Source organism: Cherax quadricarinatus, chromosome 82 (assembly GCF_038502225.1).
Source record: "Cherax quadricarinatus isolate ZL_2023a chromosome 82, ASM3850222v1, whole genome shotgun sequence".
Taxonomy (NCBI): Eukaryota; Metazoa; Arthropoda; class Malacostraca; order Decapoda; family Parastacidae; genus Cherax; species Cherax quadricarinatus.
The window spans coordinates 3,482,021-3,497,360 of NC_091373.1; the positions used below are offsets into that span (position 1 = coordinate 3,482,021).

The following is a 15,340-nucleotide window of genomic DNA, read 5'->3' on the forward strand; positions in this document are numbered from 1 at the left end:
TAGTCCTACCTGATCCTCACCCAATTTAATTCTCCTCATTAACTTCACATCATCTGCAAACAGAGACACTTCTGAGCCTATCCTTTCCGTCATGTTATTCACATACACCAAAAACAGCACTGGTCCTAGGACTGACCCCTGGGGAACACACCTTGTCACAGGCCCGTACTGACACCTCGTCACATACCATGACTCACTGTTGCCTCCCTGTCAGGTATTCTCTGATCCATTACAATACCTTTCTTGTGTGGCCTGATCCTCTAGCATGCATGTGTGTACATATGCGTGGTTTCAGGGGGTCAAGTCACAGCTCCTGGCTCCCACCTCTTTGCTAGCTGCTACTAGGTCACTCTCCCTGCTCTAAGAGCCTTATCATATCTCCTCTTAAAGCAATGTACGGATCCTGCCTTCACTACACCTCCAGATTGTTCCACTCCCTGACAACTCTATGGCTGAAGAAAAACTTCCTAACATGCCTGTGACTCATCAGTTGTGACTTCCTTGTCGCTGTATCCCATCCATGAAACATTCTGTCCCTATCCACCTTGTCAATTCCTCTAGGTATTTTATGTCATTATCATGTTCCTCCCTCTCTCTCCCATCCTCCAGTGTCATCAGGTTCATTTCCCTTAACCACTCTTTGTAGGACATGCCCCTTAGCTCCAGGACTAGTCTTGTTGCAAACCTTTGCAAATGTTTTAACTTCCTGATGTGCTTAACCAGATATGGGTTCCATACTGGTGCTGCATACTCCATATGAGCCTGATGTACAAAGTGTAAACAAGTCTTGAGCAATTCTTTGCTAAGGTGTCAAAATGCTATTCTTAGGTTTGCCAGGTGCCCACATGTTGCAGCAGTTATTTGGTTGATCTGCACCTCAGGAGATGTGCTTGGTATTGTACTCTTTCCACAATCCTTTTCCTTGAGTAATGTTTGCAGTCTTTGGCCCCCTAGCCCAGGGGTGGGCAAACTGTGGCCTGCCACAGGTTTTCATGCGGCCCGTCATGATTAAGTCATATACTCGTGTATATGCAGCTGAATGAGCAAAACTTTGTTCATTTTCCTCTGAAAACACGAGCTGTTACACAAGCATTACCAGACGAGTACAGTTCCGTTGATGGCCTTAGAAGTTTGCCCACCCCCTGCCCTAGCCTGTACTCTGCCTGCAGTCTTCCTTGACCTTCCCCAATCTTCATGACTTTGCACTTGGAGTTAAACTCAGGAACCATTTGTTGGACCAGGCTTGCAGCCCCTCCACATCCCCTTGTAATTCAACCCAATCCTCATCCACTTGAATTCTCCGCATTAGCTTCACGTCGCCTGCAAACAGGGACACCTGGACTGACTCTTGAAGAACCCCACTCGTCACAGATGCCCAACCTGATGCCTCGTCACATACCATCACTCGTTCTTTCCTTCATGTCGGGTATTCTCCAATCCACTGCAGTGCCTCCTCCCCCCTCTAATATATTCTTTCTTTTTTTTTCAACAAACCAGCCGTATCCCAACAAAGCAGGGTGGCCTAAAAAGAAAAACAAAAGTTTTTTAAATTTAGTAATTTGTACAGGAGAAGGGGTTACTAGACCCTTGCTCCCAGCATTTTAGTCACCTCTTAAGACATGCATGGCTTATGGAGGAAGAATTCTTTTCTACTTACCCATGGAGATAAGAGGAAATAAAGAACAAGAACTGTAAACATAACAGATGGGTGTGTAAATATATACGCAAGTACCTATGTGTAATGTGACCTAAGTGTAAGTAGAAGTAACAAGATGTATCCTGTGTGTTTGAGAAAGTAAGACACCAGCAATCCTACCAACAAGTAAAACAATTACAGGTTTCCATTTCACTTGCCTGGCAGGATGGTAGTACCTCCCTGGTGGTTGCTGTCTACCAACCTACTACCTACATAGATATATATGATACATATAAAATATATACAAGATATATAAGAAAAGCAGAGTATATGTTGTGTAAAAGAAAGGTGAAGAGAGTGGTGAGAGTGCAAAAGGAGAGCAAATGACAGAGTGGGAGAGGCACTGTCAAGAAATTTTGCTGAGAATAAGGAAAAAAAATTGGAGATAAAAAATTTAAGAAAGCCTAGGGAATGAATGGATTTGTCTGTTAAAAAACAGTAGGGGAGTTAGTAGATGGGGAGCTGGAGGTATTGAGTAGATGGCAGGAATATTTTGAGGAACTTTTAAATGTTGATGAAAGGGAGGCAGTAATTTCATGCACTGGCCAGGGAGGTATAACATCTTTTAGGAGTGAAGAAGGGCAGGATGTGAGTGTGGGGAAGGTGCATGAGGCAGTACACAGAATGAAAGAGGGTAAAACAGCTAGAACTGATTGGATCATGACAGAAATGTTAAAAGCTGGGAGAGATAGTGCTGGAGTGGTTGGTATTTTTATTTAATAAATTTATCCGAGGGAAAGGTACCTAGGGATTGGCGGAGAGCATGTATAGTCCCTTTATATAAAGGGAAGGGGGACAAAAGAGACCGTAAAAATTATAGGGGAATAAGTTTACCGAGTATACCAGGTAAAGTGTATGGTAGGGTTATTATTGAAAATTTGGGGTAAGAGACAGCAGGATTGCACATGAGCAATACTGCTCATCTGCAACCAGGTGTTTACATTGAAGCATATATATAAACAGTATTTAGATAAAGGTAGGGAAGTTTTCATTGCATTTATGAATTTAGAAAAAGCACAAGTGGATAGGGGAGCAATATGGCAGGTGTTGCAAGTGTATGGAATTGGTAGTAAGTTACTAAATGCTGTGAAGAGTTTTTATGAGGATAGTGAGGCTCGGGTTAGGGTGTGTAGGAGACAGAGAAATTACTTCCCGGTTAAAGTGGGTCATAGATAGGGATGTGTAATGTCACCATGGTTGTTTAACATATTTATAGACAGGAATATAAAAGAAGTAAATGCTAGTGTGTTGGGGAGAGGGGTGGGATTAAATTATGGGGAATCAAATACAAAATGGGAGTTGACAGTTACTTTTTGCTGATGATACTGTGCTTTTGGGGACTTGTAAAGTTGCAAAGGTTAGTGGACAAGTTTGGGAAGGTGTGTAAAGGTAGAAAGTTGAAAGTGAATATAGATAAGAGTAAGGTGATGAGGGTATCAAACGATGTAGATAAAGAAAGATTGGGTCACATTGGAAGGAGGGAGTATAGAAGTAGTGAATGTTTTCAGATATTTGGGAGTTGACTTGTCAGCAGATGGGTTTATGAAGGATGAGGTAAACCATAGAATTGATGAAGGAAAAAAGGCGAGTGGTGTGTCGAGGTATGGAAACAAAGAACGTTATCCATGGAGACAAGGGAATGTACGAGAGTATAGTGGTACCAACATTCTTATATGGGTGTGAAGCATGGGTTGTAAATGCTGCAGTGACGAGGCAGCTGGAGGCAGTGGAGATGTCCTGTCTAATGGCAATGTGTGGTGTAAATATTATGCAGAGAATTCGTAGTGTGGAAATTAGGTGGTGTGGAGTTACTAAAAGTATTAGTCAGAGGGGTGAATAGGGGCTGTTGAGGTGGTTTGATCATTTAGAGAAGATGGAGCAAAATAGGACAACTTTGAAGGTATATAAATATGTAGTGGTGAGGAGGAGTAGGAGTCATCCTAGAAAAGGATGGAGGGAGGGGGTAAAAGAGGTTTTGTGTGCAAGGAGCTTGGACATACAGCAAGTATGTGTTACATAGGAGTGAATGGAAATGAATGGTTTTTGGGAACTGACAAGCTGTTGGAGTGTGAGCAGGGTAACAATTTGTGAAAGGATTCAGAGAAAATGGTTAGCCAGACTTGAGTCCTGGAGGTGGAAAGTACAATGCCTGCACTTTCAAGGAGGGGTTTGGGACATTGGCAATTTGGAAGGACCTCTAATTGAACGTACCACTAATTCTTACGTAGTGTGCGAGTCTTAAGATTTGTTCCTCGAAATGCACTGCATAATTAGCGACTTCTTTTTTCTTTTGTGCCTATTTTACTCTTGTATCTTCATTACTGGTAGCTCAAAGAAATAAAGCATTATCCATATCATTTATTGAAAATACGTAATTTGTTTGGTAGTGGGTCCTCTAAATTTTTGCTGAACATTAAAGTGAAAAATTCAGCTATGGTGCACTGCCCTCTACTTTGTGTGTAGTTTCATTAAATTTTGGACAAATTTTCTTGATTGTTACCAGATCAACATCATTTCTTTGTATGTGATTGCTAAGTGAACATGTAGTCAGGTCATATTTTTTAAGTAAAAATTCAATGTGTAATTTGAATGCGTCTCAGAGCATATTCCTTTGTTTTTCCATTATTTGTTGCAAACTGGAGGTATAACACTGACATATGGTGATAAAGACACTACTGAAATTATAGTGTAGTTGTTTATTGATGCAATAAAGAACACCCAAGTGTGGGCTTTTCCAAGTACAAAACAGATTGAATGATAGTGAATGCTACCCTTTTTGAATCACCCTACCTTGGCAGGAGATGGCTGGGGTACTTTTTATGGGTTTCAAGCTCTCCTATTCTGCAGCACTGTCCTAAGCCGGAATTGGCCAGTGCTTGCCTGGTCAACCAGGCTGTTGCTGCTGGCGGCCTACTTGCACACACATCCATCACAGCCTAGTTGATTCAGCACTTGACGGATCACATATTAGATACAAAGCTTTAGTAGTGCAAAGGTCAGACGCAGAGGTTTGGTGCATCAGGGTTTAAGTTATATTGGATTTACTTTGTGATTTTGCTTTATGCACAATGGACTGGGAATGCATGTCTCATAAAGCAAGGGACACCTATATACACAATCCGGTATAAAAATTAAAATATTTTCATACTCACATTTTCTTTAATTTTTCATGTTCATTATTTCCAAAATTCCCATTTGATGAGGATTCTGCAGACAGCTTTTGGCTGCTCTCAAAATAATCTGATATTTTATTAGGAAACACTATTGAGCTGTCCAGTGCCTTTAGCAGCAATCGTTCATGCTGTACAGGACTTGACATGGATCTTGTATGAACTAACTCTCTTCTAATTTTTTGTTGCCGTGTTACATTGGCTGCGGTGTCCTCTTGCAGCCCATCCTCGCCTGAATTCAGTAGTGTAACACTCACTACTAGCATCTCGCCACATGGCACAAAACTGTCATACCGACCCCCTGAAAATAATCGCAAAGAATTATGAAAATTGGTCGTATACAATTTTTTTAAGTTTTAATAGCAGTAATGCATGTACGTACATGTGTATGAATTGGCTGTGTGCACACTCGCCTACCTGAATACACACACAGTACATGCATATATACATGAGAATGTGTGTGTGACTGAGAGAGAGCAATATTGAGACTGAGTGATTAACTGATTGTGGGACATCTGCTTATCCAGGATAGCTAGATTATTTGAAATGTGATTTCTGTGAACTTAAAAAAAAAAAAAAAAAGTGTTAAATATGGTTAATGTGATTTCCCCTATATGAATTGCCTTGGTGGGAAACAACCAGCAGTTAACATATCAGCTCAGTGCACCTTGTATGAAATTTGAAAATCTCCAAAATCCAAAACTTTTTTGAGCACTGACATGACACCACAAACTGAAAATTCTAGCTGGCTCTGGGAGGTTCTCAGGAGCTGCACAGGTCTCTGTATACCCAAACAGTTGCAACACGTAACTTCACATACCCTGGATGGGGCCCTGTTGGCACCAGTCTGTTATCAACAGTCATCACTACCTGACCTACATGCAGTACTCGCTGTGATTACCGTGTGTTTTGTGCTTGTTCTCTACTTGATGGTGCAGATATTGTTGAAAATGTCAAAGGCCCACAGATATCCCTATGGGTAACAGTGATAAGAAAAAAACAGTGTACAGTAGCCTTTTGTGATGAATGGTTTGAAAAACTGACAACTGTCAGACACTGCAGCATCATGGGATCTTGTTACAAAGAATTCTTCAACACTTGTCCAACCTTTGGAAGAAGACCTACTTCGACTAGTGGACACCACTATGACACCACCTCCTCCTGCTTCGTCTCGCCTCACTACAGTATATAAGCCACGTCTACGGCCCTATGCTGTGCATTCTACAAGATTGATGGACTGAACACATCGACTCCAGGCTGAGGGACTGATTACCTCAAACTCCTCCTCTCCTTATGCCTTTCTACTTTGAATTGGACTGATGAAGCCACTGTGTGGCGAAACGTTTCCAGAATAAAGATTCCCATGTGTTGCATAAGTGTCTCAATCTTCAACAGTAGCCATTTAATCGAAACATGGAGGCAAAGAAGGGAATGTATGAAAGTGTATAGTGGTACCAACACTTATATGGGTGTGAAGCGTGGGTTGTAAATGCTGCAGCGAGGAGGCAGTTGGAGGCAGTGGAGATGTCCTGTTTAAGGGCAATGTGTGGTGTAAATATTATGCAGAAAATTCGGAGTGTGGAAATTAGAGGGTGTGGAGTTAAAAGTATTAGTCAGAGGGCTGAAGAGGGGTTGTTGAGGTGGTTTGGTCATTTAGAGAGAATGGATCAAAGTAAAATGACATGGAGAGCGTATAAATCTGTAGGGGAAGGAAGGCGGGGTAGGGGTCGTCCTCGAAAGGGTTGGAGGAAGGGGGTAAAGGAGGCTTTGTGGGCGAGGGGGCTTGGACTTCCAGCAAGCGTGCGTGAGCGTGTTAGGAGTGAATGGAGACGAATGGTATTTGGGACCTGACGAGCTGTTGGAGTGTGAGCAGGGTAATATTTAGTGAAGGGATTCAGGGAAATGGGTTATTTTATATAGCCAGACTTGAGTCCCGGAAATGTTAAGTACAATGCCTGCACTTTAAAGGAGGGGTTTCGGATATTGGCAGTTTGGAGGGATATGATGTGTATCTTTATACGTATATACTTCTAAACTGTTGTATTCTGAGCACCTCTGCAAAAAGTGATTGTGTGAGTGAGGTGAAAGTGTTGAATGATGATGAGAGTTTCTTTTTTGGGGATTTTTTTTCTTTTTGGGTCACCCTGCCTCGGTGGGAGACAGCCGACTTGTTAAAAGAAAAAAAAATATATATATAAAAAATATATATATAATCACACAGTGGGAGTTGTCACAGTTGCTCTTTGCTGATGACACTGTGCTCTTGGGAGATTCTGAAGAAAGTTGCAGAGGTTGGTGGATGAATTTGGTAGGGTATGTAAAAGAAGAAAATTAAAAGTGAATACAGGAAAGAGTAAAGGTTATGAGGATAAAAAGATCAGGTGATGAAAGATTGGATATCAGATTGGAGGGAGAGAGTATGGAGGAGGTGAATGTATTCAGATATTTGGGAGCGGATGTGTCAGTGGATGGGTCTATGGAAGATGAGGTGAATCATAGAATTGATGAGGGGAAAAGGGTGAGCGGTGCACTTAGGAGTCTGTGGAGACAAAGAACTTTGTCCTTTGAGGCAAAGAGGGGAATGTATGAGAGCATAGTTTTACCAACGCTCTTATATGGGTGTGAAGCATGGGTGATGAATGTTGCAGCGAGGAGAAGACTGGAGGCAGTGGAGATGCCATGTCTGAGGGCAATGTGTAGTGTGAATATAATGCAGAGAATTCGTAGTTTGGAAGTTAGGAGGAGGTGCAGGATTGTCAAAACTGTTGTCCAGAGGGTTGAGGAAGGGTTGTTGAGGTGGTTCGGACATGTAGAGAGAATGGAGCAAAACAGAGTGACTTCAAGAGTGTATCAGTCTGTAGTGGAAGGAAGGCGGGGTAGGGGTCGGCCTAGGAAAGGTTGGAGGGAGGGGCTAAAGGAGGTTTTGTGTGCGAGGGGCTTGGACTTCCAGCAGGCATGCGTGAGCGTGTTTGATAGGAGTGAATGGAGACAAATGGTTTTTAATACTTGACGTGCTGTTGGAGTGTGAGCAAAGTAACATTTATGAAGGGATTCAGGGAAACCGGCAGGCCGGACTTGAGTCCTGGAGATGGGAAGTACAGTGCCTGCACTCTGAAGGAGGGGTGTTAATGTTGCAGTTTAAAAACTGTAGTGTAAAGCACCCTTCTGGCAAGACAGTGATGGAGTGAATGATGGTGAAAGTTTTTCTTTTTCGGGCCACCCTGTCTTGGTGGGAATCGGCCAGTGTGTTAATAATAAAAAAATATATACAGGTCTCCCTCAACATTCACGAGGGTTAGGGGATCAAGAGCCTCGCGAATGTTGAAAAACCGTGAATGTTTGGTGCCCCAATATATTGTAGGGAAATATATTACAATACTGCTTCCTTAACTTGTTGAACCACGAATAATCATAAAATACATGAAAACGTCGTAAATTGTACTAAATATATACATGTTATGCTTTAATAACGTATGTTATTTAATAACATGTATGTTATTAAACCACAGACTCCACCACTGCGAGTCCCTACTACCCTCCCTCCGACCCCCGCAACTGGCAGCCAGCCCTCCCACCACTCAGTGTGGTGAGTGTTTTGTTTGTTCATTATTTGCTATTAAACTACAGAATAAATAATGTAAACCCATTCATGACTGCATATTGGAATGGCTATTAGGAAAGGTATTTGACGGTGACATCATGTGTTGACTCTTGAACACAGCAAAGAATCGAACATTTCTGCTATTGCTAATAATAACAACAGTAGTAATAATAATAATAATAATAATAATAAATACGATATAATTGAAGGAGGAAATTGTACAAAAATACAAGGGAGTGGTTGACACATCGTCAGTGTGACTTTGTTTATGCTGGAGTGAACATTAGTCTCCCTGCTCTTCCAAACATTTCACAATAATTCAGCGGTTGAGGCAGTGGTATTTAATAACATATATGTTATAAATAATAATAGTACATGTTTTTTTGTTTTTGTTTTTTTCAACAAGTTGGTCGTCTCCCACCGAGGCAGGGTGACCCAAAAAAGAAAGAAAATCCCCAAAAAGAAAATACTTTCATCATTCAACACTTTCACCACACTCACACATTATCACTGCTTTTGCAGAGGTGCTCAGAATACAACAGTTTAGAAGCATATATGTATAAAGATACACAACATATCCCTCCAAACTGCCAATATCCCAAACCCCTCCTTTAAAGTGCAGGCATTGTACTTCCCATTTCCAGGACTCAAGTCCGACTACAAGAAAATAACCGGTTTCCCTGAATCCCTTCACTAAATATTACCCTGCTCACACTCCAACAGATCGTCAGGTCCCAAGTATCATTCGTCTCCATTAACTCCTATCTAACACGCTCATGCACACTTGCTGGAAGTCCAAGCCCTTCGCCCACAAAACCTCCTTTACCCCCTCTTTCCAACCCTTTCGAGGACGACCCCTACCCCTCTTTCCTTCCCCTATAGATTTATATGCTTTCCATGTCATTCTACTTTGATCCATTCTCTCTAAATGACCAAACCACCTCAACAACCCCTCTTCTGCCCTCTGACTAATGCTTTTATTAACTCCACACCTTCTCCTAATTTCCACACTCGGAATTTTCTGCATAATATTTACACCACACATTGCCCTTAGACAGGACATCTCCACTGCCTCCAACTGTCTCCTCGCTGCTGCATTTACCACCCAAGCTTCACATCCATATAAGAGTGTTGGTACTACTATACTTTCATACATTCCCTTCTTTGCCTCCATAGATAACGTTTTTTGACTCCACATATACCTCAACGCACCACTCACCTTTTTTTCACCTCATCAATTCTATGATTAACCTCATCCTTCATAAATCCAATCGCCGACACGTCAACTCCCAAGTATCTGAAAACATTCACTTCTTCCATACTCCTCCTCCCCAATTTGATATCCAATTTTTCTTTATCTAAATCATTTGATACCCTCATCACCTTACTCTTTTCTATGTTCACTTTCAACTTTCTACCTTTACACACATTCTCAAACTCATCCACTAACCTTTGCAATTTTTCTTTGGAATCTCCCATAAGCACAGTATCATCAGCAAAAAGTAACTGTGTCAATTCCCATTTTGAATTTGATTCCCCATAATTTAATCCCACCCCTCTCCCGAACACCCTAGCATTTACTTCTTTTACAACCCCATCTATAAATATATTAAACAACCATGGTGACATTACACATCCCTGTCTAAGACCTACTTTTACCGGGAAGTATTCTCCCTCTCTTCTACACACCCTAACCTGAGCCTCACTATCCTCATAAAAGCTCTTTACAGCATTTAGTAACTTACCACCTATTCCATAAACTTGCAACATCTGCCACATTTCTCCTCTATCCACTCTATCATATGCCTTTTCTAAATCCATAAATGCAATAAAAACTTCCCTACCTTTATCTAAATACTGTTCACATATATGCTTCAATGTAAACACTTGATCTACACATCCCCTACCCACTCTGAAGCCTCCTTGCTCATCCGCAATTCTACATTCTGTCTTACCTCTAATTCTTTCAATTATAACTCTACCGTATACTTTTCCTGGTATACTCAGTAAACTTATTCCTCTATAATTTTTACAATCTCTTTTGTCCCCTTTCCCTTTATATAAAGGGACTATACATGCTCTCCGCCAATCCCTAGGTACCTTCCCCTCTTTCATACATTTATTAAACAAAAGTACCAACCACTCCAACACTATATCCCCCCCTGCTTTTAACATTTCTGTCATGATCCCATCAGTTCCAGCTGCTTTACCCCCTTTCATTCTACGTAATGCCTCACGTACCTCCACCACACTTACATTCTGCTCTTCTTCACTCCTAAATGATGGTATACCTCCCTGGCCAGTGCATGAAATTACCGCCTCCCTTTCTTCCTCAACATTTAAAAGTTCCTCAAAATATTCTCGCCATCTACCTAATACCTCCCTCTCCCCATCTACTAACTCCCCTACTCTGTTTTTAACTGACAAATCCATACTTTCCCTAGGCTTTCTTAACTTGTTTAACTCACTCCAAAATTTTTTCTTATTTTCATTAAAATTTCTTGACAGTGCCTCTCCCACTCTTTCATCTGCTCTCCTTTTGCACTCTCTCACCACTCTCTTCACCTTTCTTTTACTCTCCATATACTCTGCTCTTCTTATAACACTTCTGCTTTGTAAAAACCTCTCGTAAGCTACCTTTTTCTCTTTTATCACACCCTTTACTTCATCATTCCACCAATCACTCCTCTTTCCTCCTGCCCCCACCCTCTTATAACCACAAACTTCTGCCCCACGTTCTAATACTGCATTTTTAAAACTATTCCAACCCTCTTCAACCCCCCCACTACTCATCTTTGCACTAGCCCACCTTTCTGCCAATAGTCGCTTATATCTCGCCCGAACTTCCTCCTCCCTTAGTTTATACACTTTCACCTCCCTCTTACTTGTTGTTGCCACCTTCCTCTTTTCCCATCTACCTCTTACTCTAACTGTAGCTACAACTAAATAATGATCTGATATATTAGTTGCCCCTCTATAAACATGTACATCCTGGAGCCTACCCATCAACCTTTTATCCACCAATACATAATCTAACAAACTACTTTCATTACGTGCTACATCATACCTTGTATATTTATTTATCCTCTTTTTCATAAAATATGTATTACTTATTACCAAATTTCTTTCTACACATAGCTCAATTAAAGGCTCCCCATTTACATTTACCCCTGGCACCCCAAATTTACCTACTACTCCCTCCATAACATTTTTACCCACTTTAGCATTGAAATCCCCAACCACCATTACTCTCACACTTGATTCAAAACTCCCCACGCATTCACTCAACATTTCCCAGAATCTCTCTCTCTCCTCTACACTTCTCTTCTCCAGGTGCATATACGCTTACTATAACCCACTTTTCACATCCAATCTTTATTTTACTCCACATAATCCTTGAATTTATGCATTTGTAGTCCCTCTTTTCCTGCCATAGCTTATCCTTCAACATTATTGCTACTCCTTCTTTAGCTCTAACTCTATTTGAAACCCCTGACCTAATCCCATTTATTCCTCTCCATTGAAACTCTCCCACCCCCTTCAGCTTTGTTTCACTTAAAGCCAGGACATCCAGTTTCTTCTCATCCATAACATCCACAATCATCTCTTTCTTATCATTTGCACAACATCCACGCACATTCAGACTTCCCACTTTGACAATTTTCTTCTTATTCTTTTTAGTAATCTTTACAGGAAAAGGGGTTACTAGCCCATTGTTCCCGGCATTTTAGTTGACTTTTACAACACGCATGGCTTACGGAGGAAAGATTCTTATTCCACTTCCCCATGGATATAAAAGGAAAAGTAATAAGACCAAGAACTATTAAGATAAAATCAAAGAAAACTCAGATGAGTGTGTATAAATAAACATGTACATGTATGTGTAGTGTGACCTAAGTGGAAGTAGAAGTAGCAAGACGTACCTGTAATCTTGCATATTTATGAGACAGACAAAAGACACCAGCAATCCTACCATCATGTAAAACAATTACAGGCTTTCGTTTTACACTCACTTGGCAGGACGGTAGTACCTCCCTGGGTGGTTGCTGTCTACCAACCTACTACCATGTTATTATTAATAATGTGTATTATTATTAACATGTATGTATTTAATAACATATATGTTATAAATAATAATACATATTATTAATAACGTATTATTATTAACATGTATGTTATTAAATACCATTGCCTCAATCACTGCCTCTACCACTCCAGTCACACTCAATCTACAAGCACCAAATACAATGAATTATTGTGAAATGTTTGGAAGAGCAGGGAGACTAATGTTCACTCCAGCATAAACAGTCACACTGACGATGTGTCAACCACTCCCTCGTATTTTTGTACACTTTCCTTCTTCAATTATATCATATTTATTATTATTATTACTATTGTTATTATTAGCTGTAGCAGAAATGTTTAATTCTTTGCAGTGTTCAAGAGTAAACACATGTCAGTCTAATACCTGTCCGAATAGCCATTCCAATATGCAGTCATGAATGGGTTTACATTATTTATACTGTAGTTTAATAGCAAATAATGAACAAACAAAACACTCACCACACTGAGTGGTGGGAGGGCTGGCTGCCAGTTGCGGGGGTCGGAGGGAGGGTAGTAGGGACTCGCAGGTGGCGGGAAGCTTAAATATGATTTGGCGGTTGGGAATTCGCGAATGTGTGAAGCCCATGAAAGTTGAAAACGTGAATGTTGAGGGAGACCTGTATATATAAAATATACAATAACTTTAAAACACTTGAAATTTTGGAAAATTTCCAGACATAATAGATATGCTCACGGAGAATGCAAACAAACCGGGTAGGGCGTGCTGTATTTGAAAGACAGCTTACCGTATAGCAAAGTTTGGTCATACATAATCTGAAATCACTGTATTAGCAGAACGCCATAAAGCGGGGCCCTACTGTATATAGTTTTGTATAATAATTTTTTAATACATTAACCATTTCCCACCAAGGAAATATGATTAAAAGAAGGAAAACGCATCACTTTTTTCCGTCTGTCTGTCCTTCTAGAGGATCACAAATATCGCACTTATAAAATTTCTCAATTTTTTACAATACAATGGTTTTCATCAATATATGTACTGATTATGCAAGGATCTAGTATAAAAACAACAGTATAGGTAGTAGGTTGGTTATAGGTAGTAGGTTGGTAGATAGCAACCACCCAGGGAAGTACTACCATCCTGCCAGATGACTGTGAAACAGAAACCTGTAACTGTTTTGCATGATGGTAGGATTGCTGGTTTCTTTTTCTGCCTCATAAACACGCTAGATAACAGGGATATCTTGCTACTCCTACTTACACTTTGGTCACACTTCACAGACACGCACATGCATATATATCTAGGTTTTTCTCCTTTTTTCTAAATAGCTCTTGTTCTTTATTTCTTCTATTGTCCATGGGGAAGTGGAAAAGAATCTTTCCTCCGAAGCCATGCGTGTTGTATGAGGCGACTAAAATGCCGGGAGCAATGGGCTAGTAACCCCTTCTCCTGTAGACATTTACTAAAAAAGAGAAGAAGAAAAACTTTATAAAACTGGGATGCTTGAATGTGCGTGGATGTAGTGCGGATGACAAGAAACAGATGATTGCTGATGTTATGAATGAAAAGAAGTTGGATGTCCTGGCCCTAAGTGAAACAAAGCTGAAGGGGGTAGGGAAGTTTCGGTGGGGGAAATAAATAGGATTAAATCTGGAGTATCTGAGAGAGTTAGAGCAAAGGAAGGGGTAGCAGTAATGTTGAAGGATCAGTTATGGAAGGAGAAAAGAGAATATGAATGTGTAAATTCAAGAATTATGTGGATTAAAGTAAAGGTTGGATGCGAAAAGTGAGTTATAATAAGCGTGTATGCACCTGGAGAAGAGAGGAATGTAGAGGAGAGAGAGAGAGAGATTTTGGGAGATGTTTGAACCAAGCGAGAGAGTAATTGTGGTAGAGGACCTGAATGCTAAAGTAGGAGAAACTTTTAGAGAGGGTGTGGTAGGTAAGTTTGGGGTGCCAGGTGTAATTGATAATGGGAGCCCTTTGATTGAACTTTGTATAGAAAGGGGTTTAGTTATAGGTAATACATATTTTAAGAAAAAGAGGATAAATAAGTATAAAAGATATGATGTAGGGCAAAATGACAGTAGTTTGTTGGATTATGTATTGGTAGATAAAAGACTGTTGAGCAGACTTCAGGATGTACATGTTTATATAGGGGCCACAGATATATCAGATCACTTTCTAGTTATAGCTACACTGAGAGTAAAAGGTAGATGGGATACAAGGAGAATAGAAGCATCAGGGAAGAGAGAGGTGAAGGTTTATAAACTAAAAGAGGAGGCAGTTAGGGTAAGATATAAACAGCTATTGGAGGATAGATGGGCTAATGAGAGCATAGGCAATGGGGTCGAAGAGGTATGGGGTAGGTTTAAAAATGTAGTGTTGGTGTTCAGGAGAAGTTTGTGGTTACAGGAAGGTGGGTGCGGGAGGAAGAGGAACGATTGGTGGAATGATGATGTAAAGAGAGTAGTAAGGGAGAAAAAGTTAGCATATGAGAAGTTTTTACAAAGTAGAAGTGATACAAGGAGGGAAGAGTATATGGAGAAAAAGAGAGAGGTTAAGAGAGTGGTGAAGCAATGTAAAAAGAGAGCAAATGAGAGAGTGGGTGAGATGTTATCAACAAATTTTGTTGAAAATAAGAAAAAGTTTTGGAATGAGATTAACAAGTTAAGGAAGGCTAGAGAACAAATGGATTTGTCAGTTAAAAATAGGAGAGGAGAGTTATCAAATGCAGAGTTAGAGGTATTGGGAAGATGGAGGGAATATTTTGAGGAATTGTTAAATGTTGATGAAGATAGGGAAGC

General features: G+C 40.4%; 1 protein-coding gene and 1 long non-coding RNA gene across 6 annotated transcripts in view; one reads left to right on the forward strand and one right to left on the reverse strand.

Moving 5' to 3' along the window:
- LOC138855129 (uncharacterized) overlaps positions 1 to 15,340 on the forward strand; it is a 114,521-nt gene that overhangs the window by 58,318 nt on the left and 40,863 nt on the right. The window lies entirely within an intron of this gene.
- LOC128702881 (uncharacterized) overlaps positions 1 to 15,340 on the reverse strand; it is a 56,059-nt gene that overhangs the window by 24,692 nt on the left and 16,027 nt on the right. For all 5 annotated transcript variants that reach the window (XM_070102521.1, XM_070102520.1, XM_070102522.1 and 2 more), the window contains one exon: positions 4,849 to 5,167. In XM_070102521.1, the coding sequence (XP_069958622.1) occupies positions 4,849 to 5,167 (319 nt within the window). The remainder of the gene's footprint in view (positions 1 to 4,848; positions 5,168 to 15,340) is intronic.